At 55.8% G+C, this 14993-nt stretch overlaps 1 protein-coding gene across 3 annotated transcripts in view; it reads left to right on the top strand.

The window, feature by feature from the left end:
* P2RY2 (purinergic receptor P2Y2) overlaps nucleotides 1-8938 on the top strand; it is a 35812-nt gene extending 26874 nt beyond the window's left edge. For 2 of the 3 annotated variants that reach the window (XM_082845112.1, XM_082845111.1), the window contains exons 2-3: nucleotides 1029-1290; nucleotides 6463-8938. In XM_082845112.1, the coding sequence (XP_082701238.1) occupies nucleotides 6467-7597 (1131 nt within the window). In that variant the 5' untranslated portion in view covers nucleotides 1029-1290; nucleotides 6463-6466 and the 3' untranslated portion in view covers nucleotides 7598-8938. Of the gene's footprint in view, nucleotides 1-1028; nucleotides 1312-6462 lie in introns of all 3 variants that reach the window. The other variant, XM_082845113.1, reaches the window with a different exon arrangement.
* The last annotated feature ends 6055 nt before the right edge of the window (nucleotides 8939-14993 follow it).

Below are 14993 nucleotides of genomic sequence, written 5' to 3'. Positions count from 1 at the left end.
CACCTTGTCACTAGACTCCAGAACAGACTGGCAAACAGCTACCAGCCCACTGGCCAATGTCAGCCTGAGACTCCTGGGGCAAGGTGCACTGGGAAAACGGTGGTCCAGGGCCTTTCCAGTGCCCCCTCCCCCTGCTCTATTCCTGCAGCCACCCATCTCCTCTCCCCACTTTCCCCCATGCTTGCATTGTACTGCCAGCTTGGGGACCTGGCTCAGCTGTCTCAGACCCCACTCCCCCATTGCAGGGAAATGAAACCGGGAGAAAAAGGAAGGGGATGTTCTTCTCCCAGGTGGGTCTGAGGTTCTGCTGGGACCTGACCACACAGAGGCGTTCCTCCCCCAGGTCACCATCCCCTCACTGAAGCACTGTGCCTGCTCTGTGGGAGGGGCTCCAGGCAAGACATAAAACTAGGGCCAGAATCCAGACCTGGGTTCTGCTCTTGGCTCTGTCCCTGGCTTATTGTGAGGCCTTGGGCCTTAGTTTCCTCCTCTGTCAAATGGGAGGTTGGCAGAGGTGATTTCTAAAGGCTGTTCCAGGCCCTGACTGTTCAAGACTCTGGGAGAGAGTGTGTGTGTATACATCTGAGTATGACTATGTACATCTCTGTGTATCTGTGTATCTAGGTGTATCCATGCCTGTGTGTGTCCTTGTGTGTTTACAACACCTGTGGAGGAATGGTTAGAGGTGGGATGAGGGAGGAAGGGTATTCCAGATAGAGACCCAGCTTGAGCTAAACTAGATTGGCCAGAGTACTGTCGAGTGTACACTGGACAAGGAGGGTATTGACTGTTTCCAGACCAGGACCAAGGGAGGGGACACCGGAGGCTCAGCTCAACTCTGCAGGGTATGGGGGAGACCCTGCCTGGCAGAGCCACCCTCCCGTGAAAGGGGACCTGGGCCTGAAGGCTGGGAACAACCGTCCCTAGAACATGTGAGCTAAGGGTGGACGGCTAGGGGTTGAGGGTGGGCAGAGGACACTCCTGCCTACCGGGACAAGCACACCAGCTCACCTCTTTGCCTCTTTCAGACCAAGATTGGAGCAGAAGAGGCAGCCCGGGGAAGGCTCAGCCTGGCTGACTTCCTGTGACCCAGAGCCCAAGCTGTCTCCACCTCCCTGTCTCAGGAGCCCAGGCACTGCCTGCCCTGAGAAATGCTGGAAGCTGGGCAAGGCCCCAGGCCAGGGGACCTGTTTTTCCTGTTTCCCACAGAGTTCCCTGCAGCTCGGTCCAGGGGTCCAGGCGGGTGCATTCATGAGTGAGGAATCTGAGCCTGCGCTGAGCATCCTGACAGTGAGAGCAGGGGCTGGTCAGGTATGGGTGTGCAAGGGCAGGGTCTACTGGCTGGGAGGCTGGGAGCCTGGGAGGCTGGGAGGCTGGGGCCGGTGCCCTCGTGCATGTGTATACACTGAACTGGGGGGGTAAATCAAGGGGATCTGTGCCCTGCTCCCTCGTTCCCAGGCTGTGATGAATTCAGGCTTCAGAGCCAGACAGCCCTGGGTATCAAACCCAATCTTTCCAATTCCTGGCAGTGTGACCTTGAACAAATAGCTTAACCTCTATGGCGGCATCTGCCAAGGAATGAGGTGAGGGATGAAATGAGAATGCTGCAGGGAAGTAGCTCTGCCCAGACTTGACCCCTGCAAAGTGAAAGCGGGTGGTGACCTAGGATCAGGAGCTCCTGATCCAGAGATGGATGAGGTAAAGGAATGTGGATCAGAGAGCTGACCCGTCTCCAGAATGCCTGGGTCCGGTTCCCCTCCCTCTGGCATTTCTCTGATGTGTCCGGAGTAGAGCAGGGCTCTTGAAAGAGAGACAGTCCAGGAGCCTGCCTAGGGCAGGAGCAGGCCTCAGGTGAGCTGGGCCCCTGGAGGGCTGTTGTGACCCCTGGCCACCTAGGATCAGCTGCTGAGAAATCCTTCAACGTCATTGTCCTGTGAAAGGTCCTCAGAGGAATAAGGGAAAGGAGAGCCACCATCATAAAACTTAGCCTCCTCGGGCCTCCCATAGCTCTTGTGCTTGCTTCATTCATTCATTCACTCACTCATTCGTTCATTCTCTCATTCATGTCATACCTGCTTTGGATCGGGCCTCTTGCTGGATGATAGGACCAGAGAAAGGAATCAGATGGACCCAGCCCTCCAGGAGCACCTGGAATGTGTTGGGGTAGAGAGTGGAAGGACAAATTCCCAGCAGGGTGTGAGGAATGCCCTGGGGGATCAGTGATGGAGGGGGAGAGCTTCAGAGATGAGGTGACATTTGAGAAGAGCCTTGAGGGATGGGCAGGATAGAGTGCAGTGTGTGTGGGTCTGGAAAGGCTTTCTAGACAGAAAGAACAGCAATACACAAAGGCAGGAAAGCCTGGCAGGCACTTACATGGCTCACATCTCCCTCCACACTAGGAGCTCTTGAGCGCAGGGCCAGCCAGAACTGGACACAGAGGGGCTGGTGAGTGGTGTTGGACAAACGTAGGCGGGAGCTGGTCCTGGGGAGCTGGGAGTGAGGCCCCAAGGGCATCAGGGGTCAGGAGAGGCAGTGGAGAGGGTGATGGAGAGGGCTGGGCACTTGGCTGTCTCCATAAGCAGGGGCTGGTCAGAGCGGGTGGGGCAGGAAAGATGTTCTCACAGGTTGGTGGGCCAGCCTGTGGAGGGGTAGGACAGGCAGGGTCAGTCTGGACAGGGGCCACAATGATAGAGTCCCCAGCTGGCCTGTGAGGGTGGAGGTCAGGATGTCTTAAAATAGGTGAAAAGGGCAGCTCCCTTGGTTCATGAGAGACTTAGGGAAGTTTCTGCCCCTCTCATCAGTGTCAGAGATTCCATCATGAGTAATTAGCAAGAAACTGTGTAGAGCAATGAGATGTTGACCATGAAGGGAAGATGAGGGCCCTGACCCCGACTCTGAGGAGAGACCCAGCAGGCCTCAGCACCTGGGCAGGAGCGGAGCAGCAGTGGGGAGGTGGGGCTGGGGGATGCTCCCTGAGCAGGGAGTACAGAGGGGCCACCCTCCCTGTCTCCAGCGGGGCAGAGCACCTCATGGGGGAAGTTTGAGAACCACAGTTCTACCAGGCCAGGGGATTCAGCCCATGAGAGGTCTGAACCTCAGGAGGGCAGGAAATACCTGATGTCCTCTGGGGCTCTGTGGCAGAGCTGCACACCCCAAGCCGGTGTCCCCAGGGGGAATGGCTCCTCCACAGATTCTTAGTCTCACACCCGGGCTTCCAGGCTCCTCCTACAGCTCCTGTGAGCCAGCAACTCCTGCTCATCTCCCAGTGCACCAGACCTGCTGGTCCCAGCCTTCGCCCTTCCCCACAGTCCATGATGTGGCATCTCACACTTACCATGCCCGACACTGAGTTCCCCCTCCTCCCGACCCCTGAGCCTGAGGCATCCTGGCCCCTCCTCCATGCAAACTCCCTCTGGGCCAGTCTCTCCAGCCACCCTCTCAAACAGCTCTCAGACCTCTTCCCTCACGAGGTCCCCAGGCCTGACCCCAGCTTGGGCCTTGGAGTCATTCCCCTGGTCCACCACACTCACCTGCTTCACAGCCTCCAGGACCTTCTATCTCTCTCTTCCACCCCTGGCCTGACAGAGCTCCCCAAAGATTTCAGGAAAAAGCCGCAGGTGAGCTGAGCCTCGAAGCTCGTAACACACAGTGTACCTGCTGTGTGCCAGGCATGGCTCCAAACGTGTTACACGAATTACCTAATCCTCACAGCAGCCCTGTGATATAGGTTCTGTTAATCACCTCATTTTACAGTTGAGGGAACAAAGGCAGTCTGTGTCCAGAGGCCGGGTTCTTCTTAATCACCGGAGTTTGCTGCGCTGATGGACAGAGCTGTAATTTCAACAGGTGGAGGCGACGGGTGTGAATGGATCCCAGATTGAAGGAGCAACATAAGGCTGGAGGCAAAAAGCATTGGGTGCATTCAGGAAACTGCAGGTCACAGGGGATGCGGCTGGCGACAGAGGCTGGATTATGAAAACCTCTGGTACCAGACCGAAGAGCTGGGTTTTCTCCTGAGAGCAGACAGGAGCCACAGGAGGTTTCAAGCAGGAGAATGACTTTGTCTTTTCCAGAGACCCCTCTGGACTGGGGGGACTGAGGCTGGAGACAGGGAGGCCGATGCAGTGGCTCCAGCAGCACAGGTGGAGGTGACACTGGGCTGCAAGGAGTGGAGTGGGATACAGGAAGTGCTTTCATGCTGGGTCCTGAGTCCTGGCCCCAGGACAGAGGGGTCCCAGCAGTTTGGCCCTGCCAGCGCCCCCCACCCCAACCCCATACTTACCTCCTCACCCTGGATCTGCCCCGGCTCCTTGGGGAGGAGCCTGTGTCCGTGGGAGGGAGGTCACAAGTGCCTCCTGGTAGCATCTTTGCTGACAATAGGAGGCAGGGAAGATGGGGGAAGGGGAGGGTTATGGGGAAAGAAGGAAGCTGAGGGAGCAGTGTGTCCTTCAGCACCCCTTAATCTTAACTTCATGGGCCTCAGGCTGCTTCTGGGAGACCAGGCTGGGCAAGAAGCTCGGTGTCTAAGGGAGTAGATGTCACCGGCCCCACAGAATCTCTAAGCCCCAGCCTCTCAGGACCCCAGGTTCCAAAATGAAAGGGATTTTACAGCCCCAGATTCTCAGGACACACATGACATCTGTCCTCTCTGTCATCCCAGACACACCCACACATAGGGCACAAGCCCTTCTGCAGACTCTGCTAGAGAGATGCTTGCACACCCCCGTAAGCAGAGAGTTCACTACCTCCTCCTACAGCCCCTTCCATTGTGGGATGGACCCAGACAGGAATTGCAGCCTATCCCCAGCCTGTGACCTGGGCCAACTTACCTGAATGATCTGTGTCTCAGACTCTTTGTCGGAAACCTGGACATGATAACCTGGCTCCCTGAACCGTGTTGTAAGGATAGAATGAAGTCACATGAATAAAGCACACATAGTAGTAGTGGGGCTTGAATAATGTCAGCTCCCCCTGCCCCTTCACACTATTAGAAAGCTATGCTTTGTGTTTGTCCCAAACCTGCCCCTCTGGGACTCCCGTTATGATTTCCAGCCTACCTTCTGAGACCTTTGGGCACACCTTTGCCTTCCAGACTGGGATAGTCTGAGAGAGAGCTCTTGGTCACGTTGGAGGGGTGGGGAGAGGAGGAAGGGTGGCATCCTGATCTCCAGGTGCTCACTGTCTGGGCGGTCAGGCATCAGGGCTGTGTTATATGCTCACTGGGGACAAGGTAGGAGAAGGTCAAGGTAGTGATGATGCGTGAAGAGAAGCTGGGCAAGCCTGGAGGAAGCTGAATTTGCCCCCCAGCAGAAGTCCCCCAATGCCCCCACTACCACCTACACCCCAGACTTCCCTGGAATCTTCAGGAGGGTCACAGCCCCATCTGGTAGCCTCGTAGGCCAGGGAGCAGGACTTCTGTCTACAGATGCAGAAAGTACCAGAATAGGAGTGCCTAAAAATATTTGCTGAGAGGTGAATGAATGACTGAAGAGGGAGACCCTTGGAAATACTCCCTCAAATACCAAAATACCAGGCACAGGGCCAGAGCCTCCTCAGAGAGAAGAAAGCTGAGCTAAAGGAAAGAACTTCCTGATGCCACCAGGAAGGTGTGGGCTGCCCACTGGCCACGAACAGGCAGTGGGCACTGGGTGTCAGGTGGACCCAGTCAGCCTCAAAGGCCCCTTTCCATGAATTTCAGACGGTACCCCTTTGGGACCACCAGATCCTCAGGTTCTAGAGCTCAGAATCCTAGATCTAGAACTCTGTGTTCCTGAGGTTCTCAAACAGGGTCACTGATTTTTTTTTTAAGGCAAGCTGGTAAGTATTTTAGGCTTTGAGGAACATATGGTCTTTGTCACAACTATTCAACTCTATGTAAACAGATGGGCATGGCTGTGTTCCAATAAAGCTTTTTTTTTTTTTTTTTTTTTTTTGTGGTACTCGGGCCTCCCACTGTTGTGGCCTCTCCCGTTGCAGAGCACAGGCTCCGGACACGCAGGCTCAGCGGCCGTGGCTCACGGGCCCAGCCGCTCCGCGGCATGTGGGATCTTCCTGGACCGGGGCACGAACCCGCATCCCCTGCATCGGCAGGCAGACTCTCAACCACTGTGCCACCAGGGAAGCCCCCAATAAAGCTTTATTTACAAAAACAGACTGGTAGGCTGGATTTGGCCCTCAGGGGGTATTTTGCCTCTCCCTGTTCCAAAGTGTTAGAATTATATGATCCTGAGAGTCATGGATCCCATGCATCCTTAAGGTTCCAGGGTTCCAAGGTTCTGGGCCCCCTGGGTCCAGGGAGAGAGGTAGATCAGATGCAATGAAAGCCTTGAACGTAGTTGGGCAGATCTTAACCGAGGGAGTCTGTGGGCACTTGGGGTCCCTCATGGCCCTGGTCAGGTGGGGGTGTCAGGCTTCCCTGCTGTGTCCTAATGGCCGTTCTCCCCACCACCCCCTTCCCTTCAGGGCGATGGCCACAGGCCCGGGCCTCTGGAATGGCACCATCAATGGCACCTGGGATGGGGATGAGCTGGGCTACAAGTGCCGCTTCAATGAGAACTTCAAGTACGTGCTACTGCCTGTGTCCTACGGCGTGGTGTGCGTGCTCGCGCTGTGTCTGAACGCCGTGGCTCTCTACATCTTCCTGTGCCGCCTCAAGACCTGGAACGCCTCCACCACATACATGTTCCACTTGGCCATGTCGGACGCGCTGTACGCGGCCTCCCTGCCCCTGCTGGTCTATTACTACGCCCGCGGTGACCACTGGCCCTTCAGCACAGTGCTCTGCAAGCTGGTGCGCTTCCTCTTCTACACCAACCTTTACTGCAGCATCCTCTTCCTCACGTGCATCAGCGTGCACCGATGCCTGGGTGTCCTGCGTCCACTGCGCTCTCTGCGCTGGGGCCGGGCCCGCTACGCCCGCAGGGTGGCCGTCGCCGTGTGGGTGCTGGTGCTGGCCTGCCAGGCACCCGTGCTTTACTTCGTCACCACCAGTGCACGTGGTGGCCGCATTACCTGCCACGACACCTCGGCACCCGAGCTCTTCAGCCACTTCGTGGCCTACAGCTCAGTCATGCTGAGCCTGCTCTTCGCGGTGCCCTTCGCCATCATCCTGGTCTGTTACGTGCTCATGGCTCGGCGGCTGCTAAAGCCGACCCACGGGACCTCGGGGGGCCTGCCGCGGGCCAAGCGCAAGTCGGTGCGCACCATTGCCGTGGTGCTAGCTGTCTTCGCCCTCTGCTTCCTGCCTTTCCACGTCACCCGCACCCTCTACTACTCCTTCCGCTCGCTGGACCTCAGCTGCCGCACCCTCAACGCCATCAACATGGCTTACAAGATCACCCGGCCGCTGGCCAGCGCCAACAGTTGCCTTGACCCCGTGCTCTACTTCCTGGCTGGGCAGAGGCTCGTGCGCTTTGCTCGGGATGCCAAGCCACCCACAGACCCCACCCCTACCACCCAGCTTCGCCGCAGGCTGGGCCTGCATAGGTTCAACAGAACTGACACTAAGAGGACAGAAGACTCGGCCAGCAGTGAGGACTCTAGACAGATAGAGTCCACACCGCCTGGTAGTGAAAACACTAAGGACATCCGGCTGTAGGACCTGAACCCCTTGGGCCTGTGCCAGTTTGTGTCAGGTGGGACTGTAGACTTGTCCAAATGGGACAGTCTCTCCAGATATGGACCATCAGTGAATCAGGCCGGATGGTCAAGGGGGCCGTGACCCCAGTGCTCTGTCATTTGACAGGGGTGCAGTTTGTTCTCTGTGGTCCAGAGAGCTCAGCAGTCCCCACATCCTGAGTCACCATTTATATGTGAGATTTGGGGAGTAAGGTTTTAAGAAAGGCAAGGGTTTGGGGCCAGCACTGCCCCTGGCCTGAATCCCACATAAATACCTGGCTGTGCCTGCCAAGGTACTTAGGCTGGGCTCCAGACTAATCAAGTCAAGTGGAGAAACAGGCCCAGAGAGGAAAGTGACTTAACCAAGGTCACACAGCCAAGCCTGTGCCTGAGCTGCCTGGGAGGGACAGGGTCGCAGGTTGACCAGAGGACGCTGGCAAGGAGTCAGGGCTGAGTCAGAGGTTCCCACGATGAGTCGGAGTGGTCTGAGTGCCACTGTGGGCTCAGCTCTGAGGGGGACGCCCAGCCCAAGGGATGAACGTCTGGGAACTGATGTCATAAACCCATCTGGAGGCTGGGAGCCAGTTGGAGGCTGGGACTTGTACTAAAGGTGTTGTTACCTGCTGAGCCGGACCCCATTGTGTAGTTGGAGGTTGGGGATACAGCCTGGGGAGCTCTCACCATCCACACTAGGGTCCTTTCTCCAACCTGTTCTCTTCTGCCTCCCCAGTCGCTGCCTCAGTGGTGGTCTCACACGAGGAATATAAATGTACTCTCCAGACCCCAGGTCATCCTCCACTTTAAAGTTAACTGGCTTTTATGCCTGGTTTTGCCGGGTACAGAGGGGAGTCAGGTGGGGTCCCAGTCCTCAGGATCCCCCAGTTTAGGATTTAATGGCGATGACCAGTCATGCGCTGGTAAAAGTTCAACCATTTAGCTGACTCTCGGCGGGGGGTGCGGGGGTGAGGGGAACCCCTTATTTGCAGCATTGCCAGTTTCTGTGGTACAGATACTCCTGTCACAGCCAGTTTCAGACTACCAATGTGATATCAGCCTCCTTGCAAAATTCCTGAAAAATTAACAGAGGGCTCTTGAGAGCAGGTACAAGTTTCTCTAGCACACCACTGGATAATGCTGAGTGGTTGGGGCAGTGGACCAGGGCATCAGGGAAGGCTTCCTGGAGTGGGTGGACTTCTGAGAAAAGCACTTCATCAGAGAAGAACATCCAGGTGCAGGTGCGTTCTAGGCAAAGACATGGGGGCAGGAGAGCAGGGCCTGCAGGAACTGGAAGCTGGCTGGGCAGTTGGTACCCAGGTTCAAGGCAGGAATGGGGAGGGTGGGTGGGTCACAAGGAGGCCAAGTCAGGGCTCCCTCCTTGCCCTGACCATGAGGTTTCTTTTGCACTGGGGATAAGCATGGGAGAGATTCACTCTTCCTGTCCAGTCGTCTGCCTCTTGGGAACATCCAGCTACCTGGCATAATGGTTGGTGCTCAGGCTGGGTCAGAGCTTAGTGTGGGGGACATGAGTGTCACCTGGGACAGGTTCTGGGTCTAGCCAGGACCACTCTGGAGATGTGTGGAGTTCATCTGGACAGGGCCCAGCCCTAGCCTTTGGGCAGGAATAGGGCAAAACTGACAGACCTCACTTTGAACCTCAAGGATAAGGACTCTCTCTCTCTCTCTCTCTCTCTCTCTCTCTCTCTCTCTCTCTCTCTCTCTCCCTCTCCCTGTGGGAGAGCCCTTGCCCGATGGGCCCACTCTGCCTGAGAGAAGGTCCTTCTCTCCCCACCCCACCTACACCTACCTCCTATGACTTCTCCACCCTTCCCACTCTGCCTCTTCAAAACGGCACCCCCCAGAGGTTGCTCACATGGGCTCCCCCATGTGACAGGGACCTGTCGTAAGCCATGACCCAAATGATTCCTCTGCACTGTGCAATGTGGGTGACTTGCCCAAAGTAGTGTGAAATGCTCACCTCCCACATTCTAGGTTCTATACTCCTGTTAATGTAGCCCGGGTCCTTATGAGCATTTTTGTGATGATCTCTTACAGTCTGCTCTTGAACATTTCTTGCAGGCCTGAGCCTATCTCTTTCTTACCAGCTGCTGCTCAGGCTGAACCCAATCCCAGTTTATAAGGTGCCTCTACCCAGGTGAGATACTCTACTGGCCAGGAGTGTTAATGCTGAGCTCTGACCCCCTCAGCCCTGCTCAGACTCAGAGGCAGGGAGTTATACATTGTGACTTTGGGGGCTCTCGAGTGTCTATCTGTGGTTGGGGATGGGGCTGTGTCCACCACAGGCCCAAGTTCCCCTATAGTCCCCATTCCTTTCATGTCCTGCCCAGTTACCCCTCCAGCAGCTGTCCTGGAGACCCCAAGAACTGAGAGCCCCACAGCACATAGAGACCACACTATGGCCTAGTGCCAGGATGCCTTCCTTAAACCAACTGCCTACAGATCTCTAAGGACACAGGAGCTAGGGGACAGGAGGGCCTGACTCACCATCTAATCCTGTGGCAGGCACTGGTGGGGGTGGGGGATGAAGACCCTAAGGGAACCAGGGACAGGCCCAGGGCCCCTCCTGCGGACCCTCGTCAAACCGTCTGGCTCTTCGGCGTGGACATCTGGCCTTGTTCTCAGTGCCCAGGCCCCCCGCCTGGTGGGTGAGGTTCTTTACTCTGTTGCCGTATACTATTTTCAGCCCAAGTAAGAACAGGATTTTCCACTCCCAGCCCCAGACCATTGTCCAGCAGTGACGTGGAGGGACCTGCCTGCTCTCAAAATATCTCCTCTTACTCTCTGGGCCTTGCTGCCCTTTCCCCACCTCCTCGCCCTGACATCACTTCCTGGGGCTGTTGACTCCTGAAGGATGCTGTGAAAGGTCACGGCCCCTGCCAGGGACCCCAGGGATTATCCAGCCCAGCTGCAGACTCAAGGCCAGAGAGGGGCAGGGCCTTGTCCAAGGTCACTCAGCAGGTCGGCGTGGCGCCTGGTCGTGCGCCAGGGGCTCGGGCTGCCCCTGCAGCTCTGCTCCATTTAGTGCAGGTCAGTGCCTTTGTGGGAATCCTGCCATCACCCCCACCACCCCAGCTCTTCCCACCTCTGATGGAGCTGGGGAGCTGAGGCCAGGGACCTGGGGCGGAGGGGGGCGGGGAGAGCAGCTGGGAGGAGTAAATGCCTGCTGACTGGCCTACAGCAGCTCTTCTCAGTGAGCTCCGTGCAACGGGGGCAGGGGCCCTGGCACATAGGGGTCTCTGCCCCGGGTGGCATTTGTCCCAGGAGGGACACTCTTACCCTCCAAAGGCTAGGAAAGGCCCTGGCCAACATGCCCTCCAGACACAGTTACTCCTATCTTGGTCCAAGTCAGACCACCAAAGCTACCCCTCTGCCACCACCCTTGTCAAGGCAGATTTGGGCTGATCTGTTTAGAGCCAGGCCCCTGAGGAAGGGAGCTAAGGTACTGACCCATGTCCCAGGCACCAGGCAGCGCCCTGTCACATCCATTATTATTTATTCTTTACCACCACCGTGTGAAATAGACATTATTACCCCCATTTAGCAGATGAGAGGACAGGCTCTGAGAGGTGAGGACTTGCTCCAGGTTATACAGGCAGTAAACGGGTGAGTCAAGATTGAGTTCAGGTCCATCTGATGCCCAGATTAGTTCCCTTTCCAGTATCGCATGCCACTTGCAACCCCTGCGGGGCAGGAGAGTTTGTAAGCGACCCTTTGTGTGATTCAAGATGAGAGAGGCAGTCTAGTGAGGATGGAGTTAAGAGCGCCAGTTCTCTGCCCAGACCACCTGCGTTTGAGGGTTGTCTCCACTTCTTCCAGCTGTGGCACCTTGGGCAAATCAATCTTGCAGCACCTCCATTTTCTCATTTCTAGAAGGAGATAGTACCTCCCACGTAGGGCATTGGGAGGCTTACCTGAATGAACACACATGAAGCACTTAGAACAGGACCTGGCACATGATAAGCGTTTACACACCAGGCACTGTGCCAAGGGGATACAGAGGCGAGCCAGCTGGACCCCGCCCTCAGGGAGTTGACATAACTTAATAAGTAACCACATTGGGATAAGTGAGTTGAAGGAAAGGACAGTGTGTCCGGCCAGTGAGCAATAGAGTGTCCCCTGTGGGTGAGGCTTCCCCAGGGTGTGGGGGGAAAGAGCAGGTCCATCCTGGGGTGAGGTGTGGGACCACCCTCTGCCCTGCTTGGCACTGGGTGGCTCTCAGGCTCATGAGCTTGTGTGTGTTTACAGAACCTTGTCCAGGCGATGGGCTGTGGAAGGGCAGTAAGGAGAAGTGATGGCAGGAGGAAGAAGATGAGGATGCCTCTGATCTTCCAGAGCCCTCCCCTATGGGCTTGAGGGCTCCCACCCACCCATGGCAGCAGGCTTAACCATTTCTCCCAGACTGGTGGTGCCCACCACAGGGTGCTGCAGCCTCTCCTTGGTTTATCCAAGAGTCAGAGACCCAGGGCTGGAGGACTGGCCTGGAGCTGGGCCAGAGCAGGCAATGGATGGGCAGTTTTTGCTGTGTGACCTGAGGCCAACTGCTTGCCCTCTCTGTGTCACTCTATAGAACCTGAAGACCTTGCTTCCCACATTCCAGTTCTCCTTACCTTAGGGCAGCAGCCACCCAGATTTTTCATCAAAGACACAACTAACAGCTACTCCCCCAGGCACTCCCAAGACCCCATGAGCCCTCAGTTCTGAGGACTAGAGTGGGGCAGTGGGTCTCCCCTAGTGTCAAGTGACCAGAAAGGTGAAGTGACTCCACTGGCACCACACATTGCCTTGGAGTGGAGCCAGTTGAATGTCTGATGCTTCTGCCTCCTGTGGGGTGGAGGCTGGAACTTGGCCAGGAGTCACTGGGCTGCAGGATGAAGGATGCATTTACCTTCCCCAGGGGTATGTGCTTGAGGTGTGGGGTGAAGGGTGGGGGAAATGAGCTCCAGAAGCCAAACTCATCCTCCTCTGTCCTGATGCACCATGTGACGTGGTGAATACTTTTTTCTTTCTGGGCCTCAGTTTCCGATTTCCCCATATGCAGCGGGCCCTGGCTCTGCCCGGCCACTCCAGCCTCCTCAGTAGGGCTCGCCTCTCTCTTGGCTCCAGCTCAGCCAGGTGTCCAGTCTCAGCCCTGTCCCAGCCAGGAACAATGGGCCAGACCGAGCCAGCCCCCAGGGGCTCACCTGAGACTATTTTCAGCCCTTGGAGATGAAGTCAGAAAAGGATTTTCCACTCCCAGCACAATGGCTGCCCTGCACCATTGTCCAGCAGGCATCCGCCTGCCCCAAAGTATCGCCCCTGCTTCTACCCTCTGGGCCTCCCTGCCCTACTCCTCACCTCCGAAACTTGACATCACTTCCTGGGCCTGTTACTCCTAAAAGCCACTGTGAAACAGCATGTGAGCCCCCTGGGAGACCTGACCAATTGGAATCAGTTTTCCCTCTTGGCAGGGACCCCAGGGATTATTTGGCTGCATTGAGAGACTGGAGACCAGAGAGGGCTGTGCCTCACCCAAGGTCATGCAGCGGTCAGCATAGAGACGAAATGTGAGGCCAGGGCTCTCTGGCTTCTTCCGTTTCCTCCATCAGCACTGGTCTGTACCTCCTGGGAGCGACAGCTCATCTTGGAAGGCCTGGGGTGGACATCCTGGGGAGAAGCCTGAGTGATGTGGGTGAGAGGGGGTGTACCTTGGGTTCTGACCTTGGAGCTCCCGATTCAGTTCTGTTTGTACCAACTGTGATTTTAGTGTGTGCTGAACTCAGAGTTACCAAGTAGCAGCTTCAGGGAAAGGAGGAGGTCTGGGGACACAGGGAAGCTGAGGCAGGAAGATCAGGGTTCTGGCCCAGTTTAGCCACCACTAGCCCTGTGATTGCAAACTCAGTTTCTTCATCTGTAAAATGGAACTGATAGTACCTCCTTTTCCAGTTTACTGAACAGTGAGCATGCAGTAAGGCACAAATGTGCAACTATTTTATTTTTCTCCCATCGACTCTCTCTGCTTGATGACGTCTAATGTCCCTTTTCCATCCACAACTGCATGTTTGGTAAACTCCACAACTTTGAGTCACTTTTGGATAACAACTGAAGTTCAGTCCAGTTTAAAATTCCAATCGCCTACTTAATTTACTGCTCCCTCCTCTTCCCCTGTGCTGGGAGGACCCTGCTCCCTCTCCTTTGCGTGCCCCTCTCCTCTGGATGTGGGGCAAGGTGAGGAGGAAAGGGACCAGTGGATCATCCCCAGAACTGCCACAGCCCCCTCTTGCTGTCCTTGCTTCTCTGATCCTGACAACCTGACATCAGTGCCCCTCTGCATGGAATCCCCCAAACACCAGACCACACTTTTGTAAAAGTCTCTTCATTAAACAATCCCAAAGTCACCAATTTGAGTGTGACCCATCTTTCCTCCCTGAGTGATTTTCCTAGAGCATCCCTCACCTGGCTTGGGAATGGGAAAGCCCTTGTCCGGCCCCCTCCCCCCTCCCACTAGGTTGTGAACTCACAGCTGCAGAGATGTCAGGTGTTCTGCTTGTAGAGTCAAGAGTGATGGGTGGGGGACTTCCCTGGTGGCACAGTGGATAAGACTCTGTGCTCCCAATACAGGGGGCCCAGGTTCGATCCCTGGTCAGGGAACTAGATCCCACATGCCTGCCTCAACTAAGGAGCCCACCTGCCACAACTAAGGAGACAGTGAGCTGCAACTAACGAGCCCACCTGCCACAACTAAGACCTGGTGCACCTAAATAAATAATAATTGTTAAAAAAGAGTGAAGGGTGGTAGAGAGCTGGGCTAATAAACTCAGAGAAGGTATCTAACCCCAACTGTTTTCAGGTTACTTTAGTAGGGGGGTATTTTACCCCTCTGTGTCCTCAGATTTATGTCCTGGAGCCAAATTCCAAATCAGCAGCCACATGAAAAGTCCTACCTCACTGTGGGATTAAACTGTCAGACCAGCCTTTGTGACCAAAGCAATTGCAAAATGTGGGGGAGGAAATTAAAAGTCGTCACCCAGCCTGTGGTAGTGTGTGTGTGTGTGTGTGTGTGTGTGTGTGTGTTTATGTCTGTGTTTATGTCACACACAGTGGTCACATCTGTGTGTGAGGGAGAAGTCTGAGGGGTAGGGGCTGTCCCGGCAGGTACCACATAGATACCTGGAGACAGAAGGGCCACAGGTGGGTGCCTAGACTGTGGGAGAAAGAGAGGGACCAGGAGGGGCTGCCATGGAGTCAGACTAAAACCAGGAGATAGAAGTAGACAGGGTTGGGGATGACAGGAAGAGATTGGAGTGGGGAGGGGATCCAGCTGCCAGCTCTGTAGACCCCCTTTCCTTCTCTCCCTCGCCATTCTTCCTCCCTTTCCTTCA

Source organism: Leucopleurus acutus (genome assembly GCF_964270905.1).
Source record: "Leucopleurus acutus genome assembly, chromosome: 8".
Lineage (NCBI taxonomy): Eukaryota > Metazoa > Chordata > Mammalia > Artiodactyla > Delphinidae > Leucopleurus > Leucopleurus acutus.
This window is presented reverse-complemented; position numbering and strand designations above follow the sequence as displayed.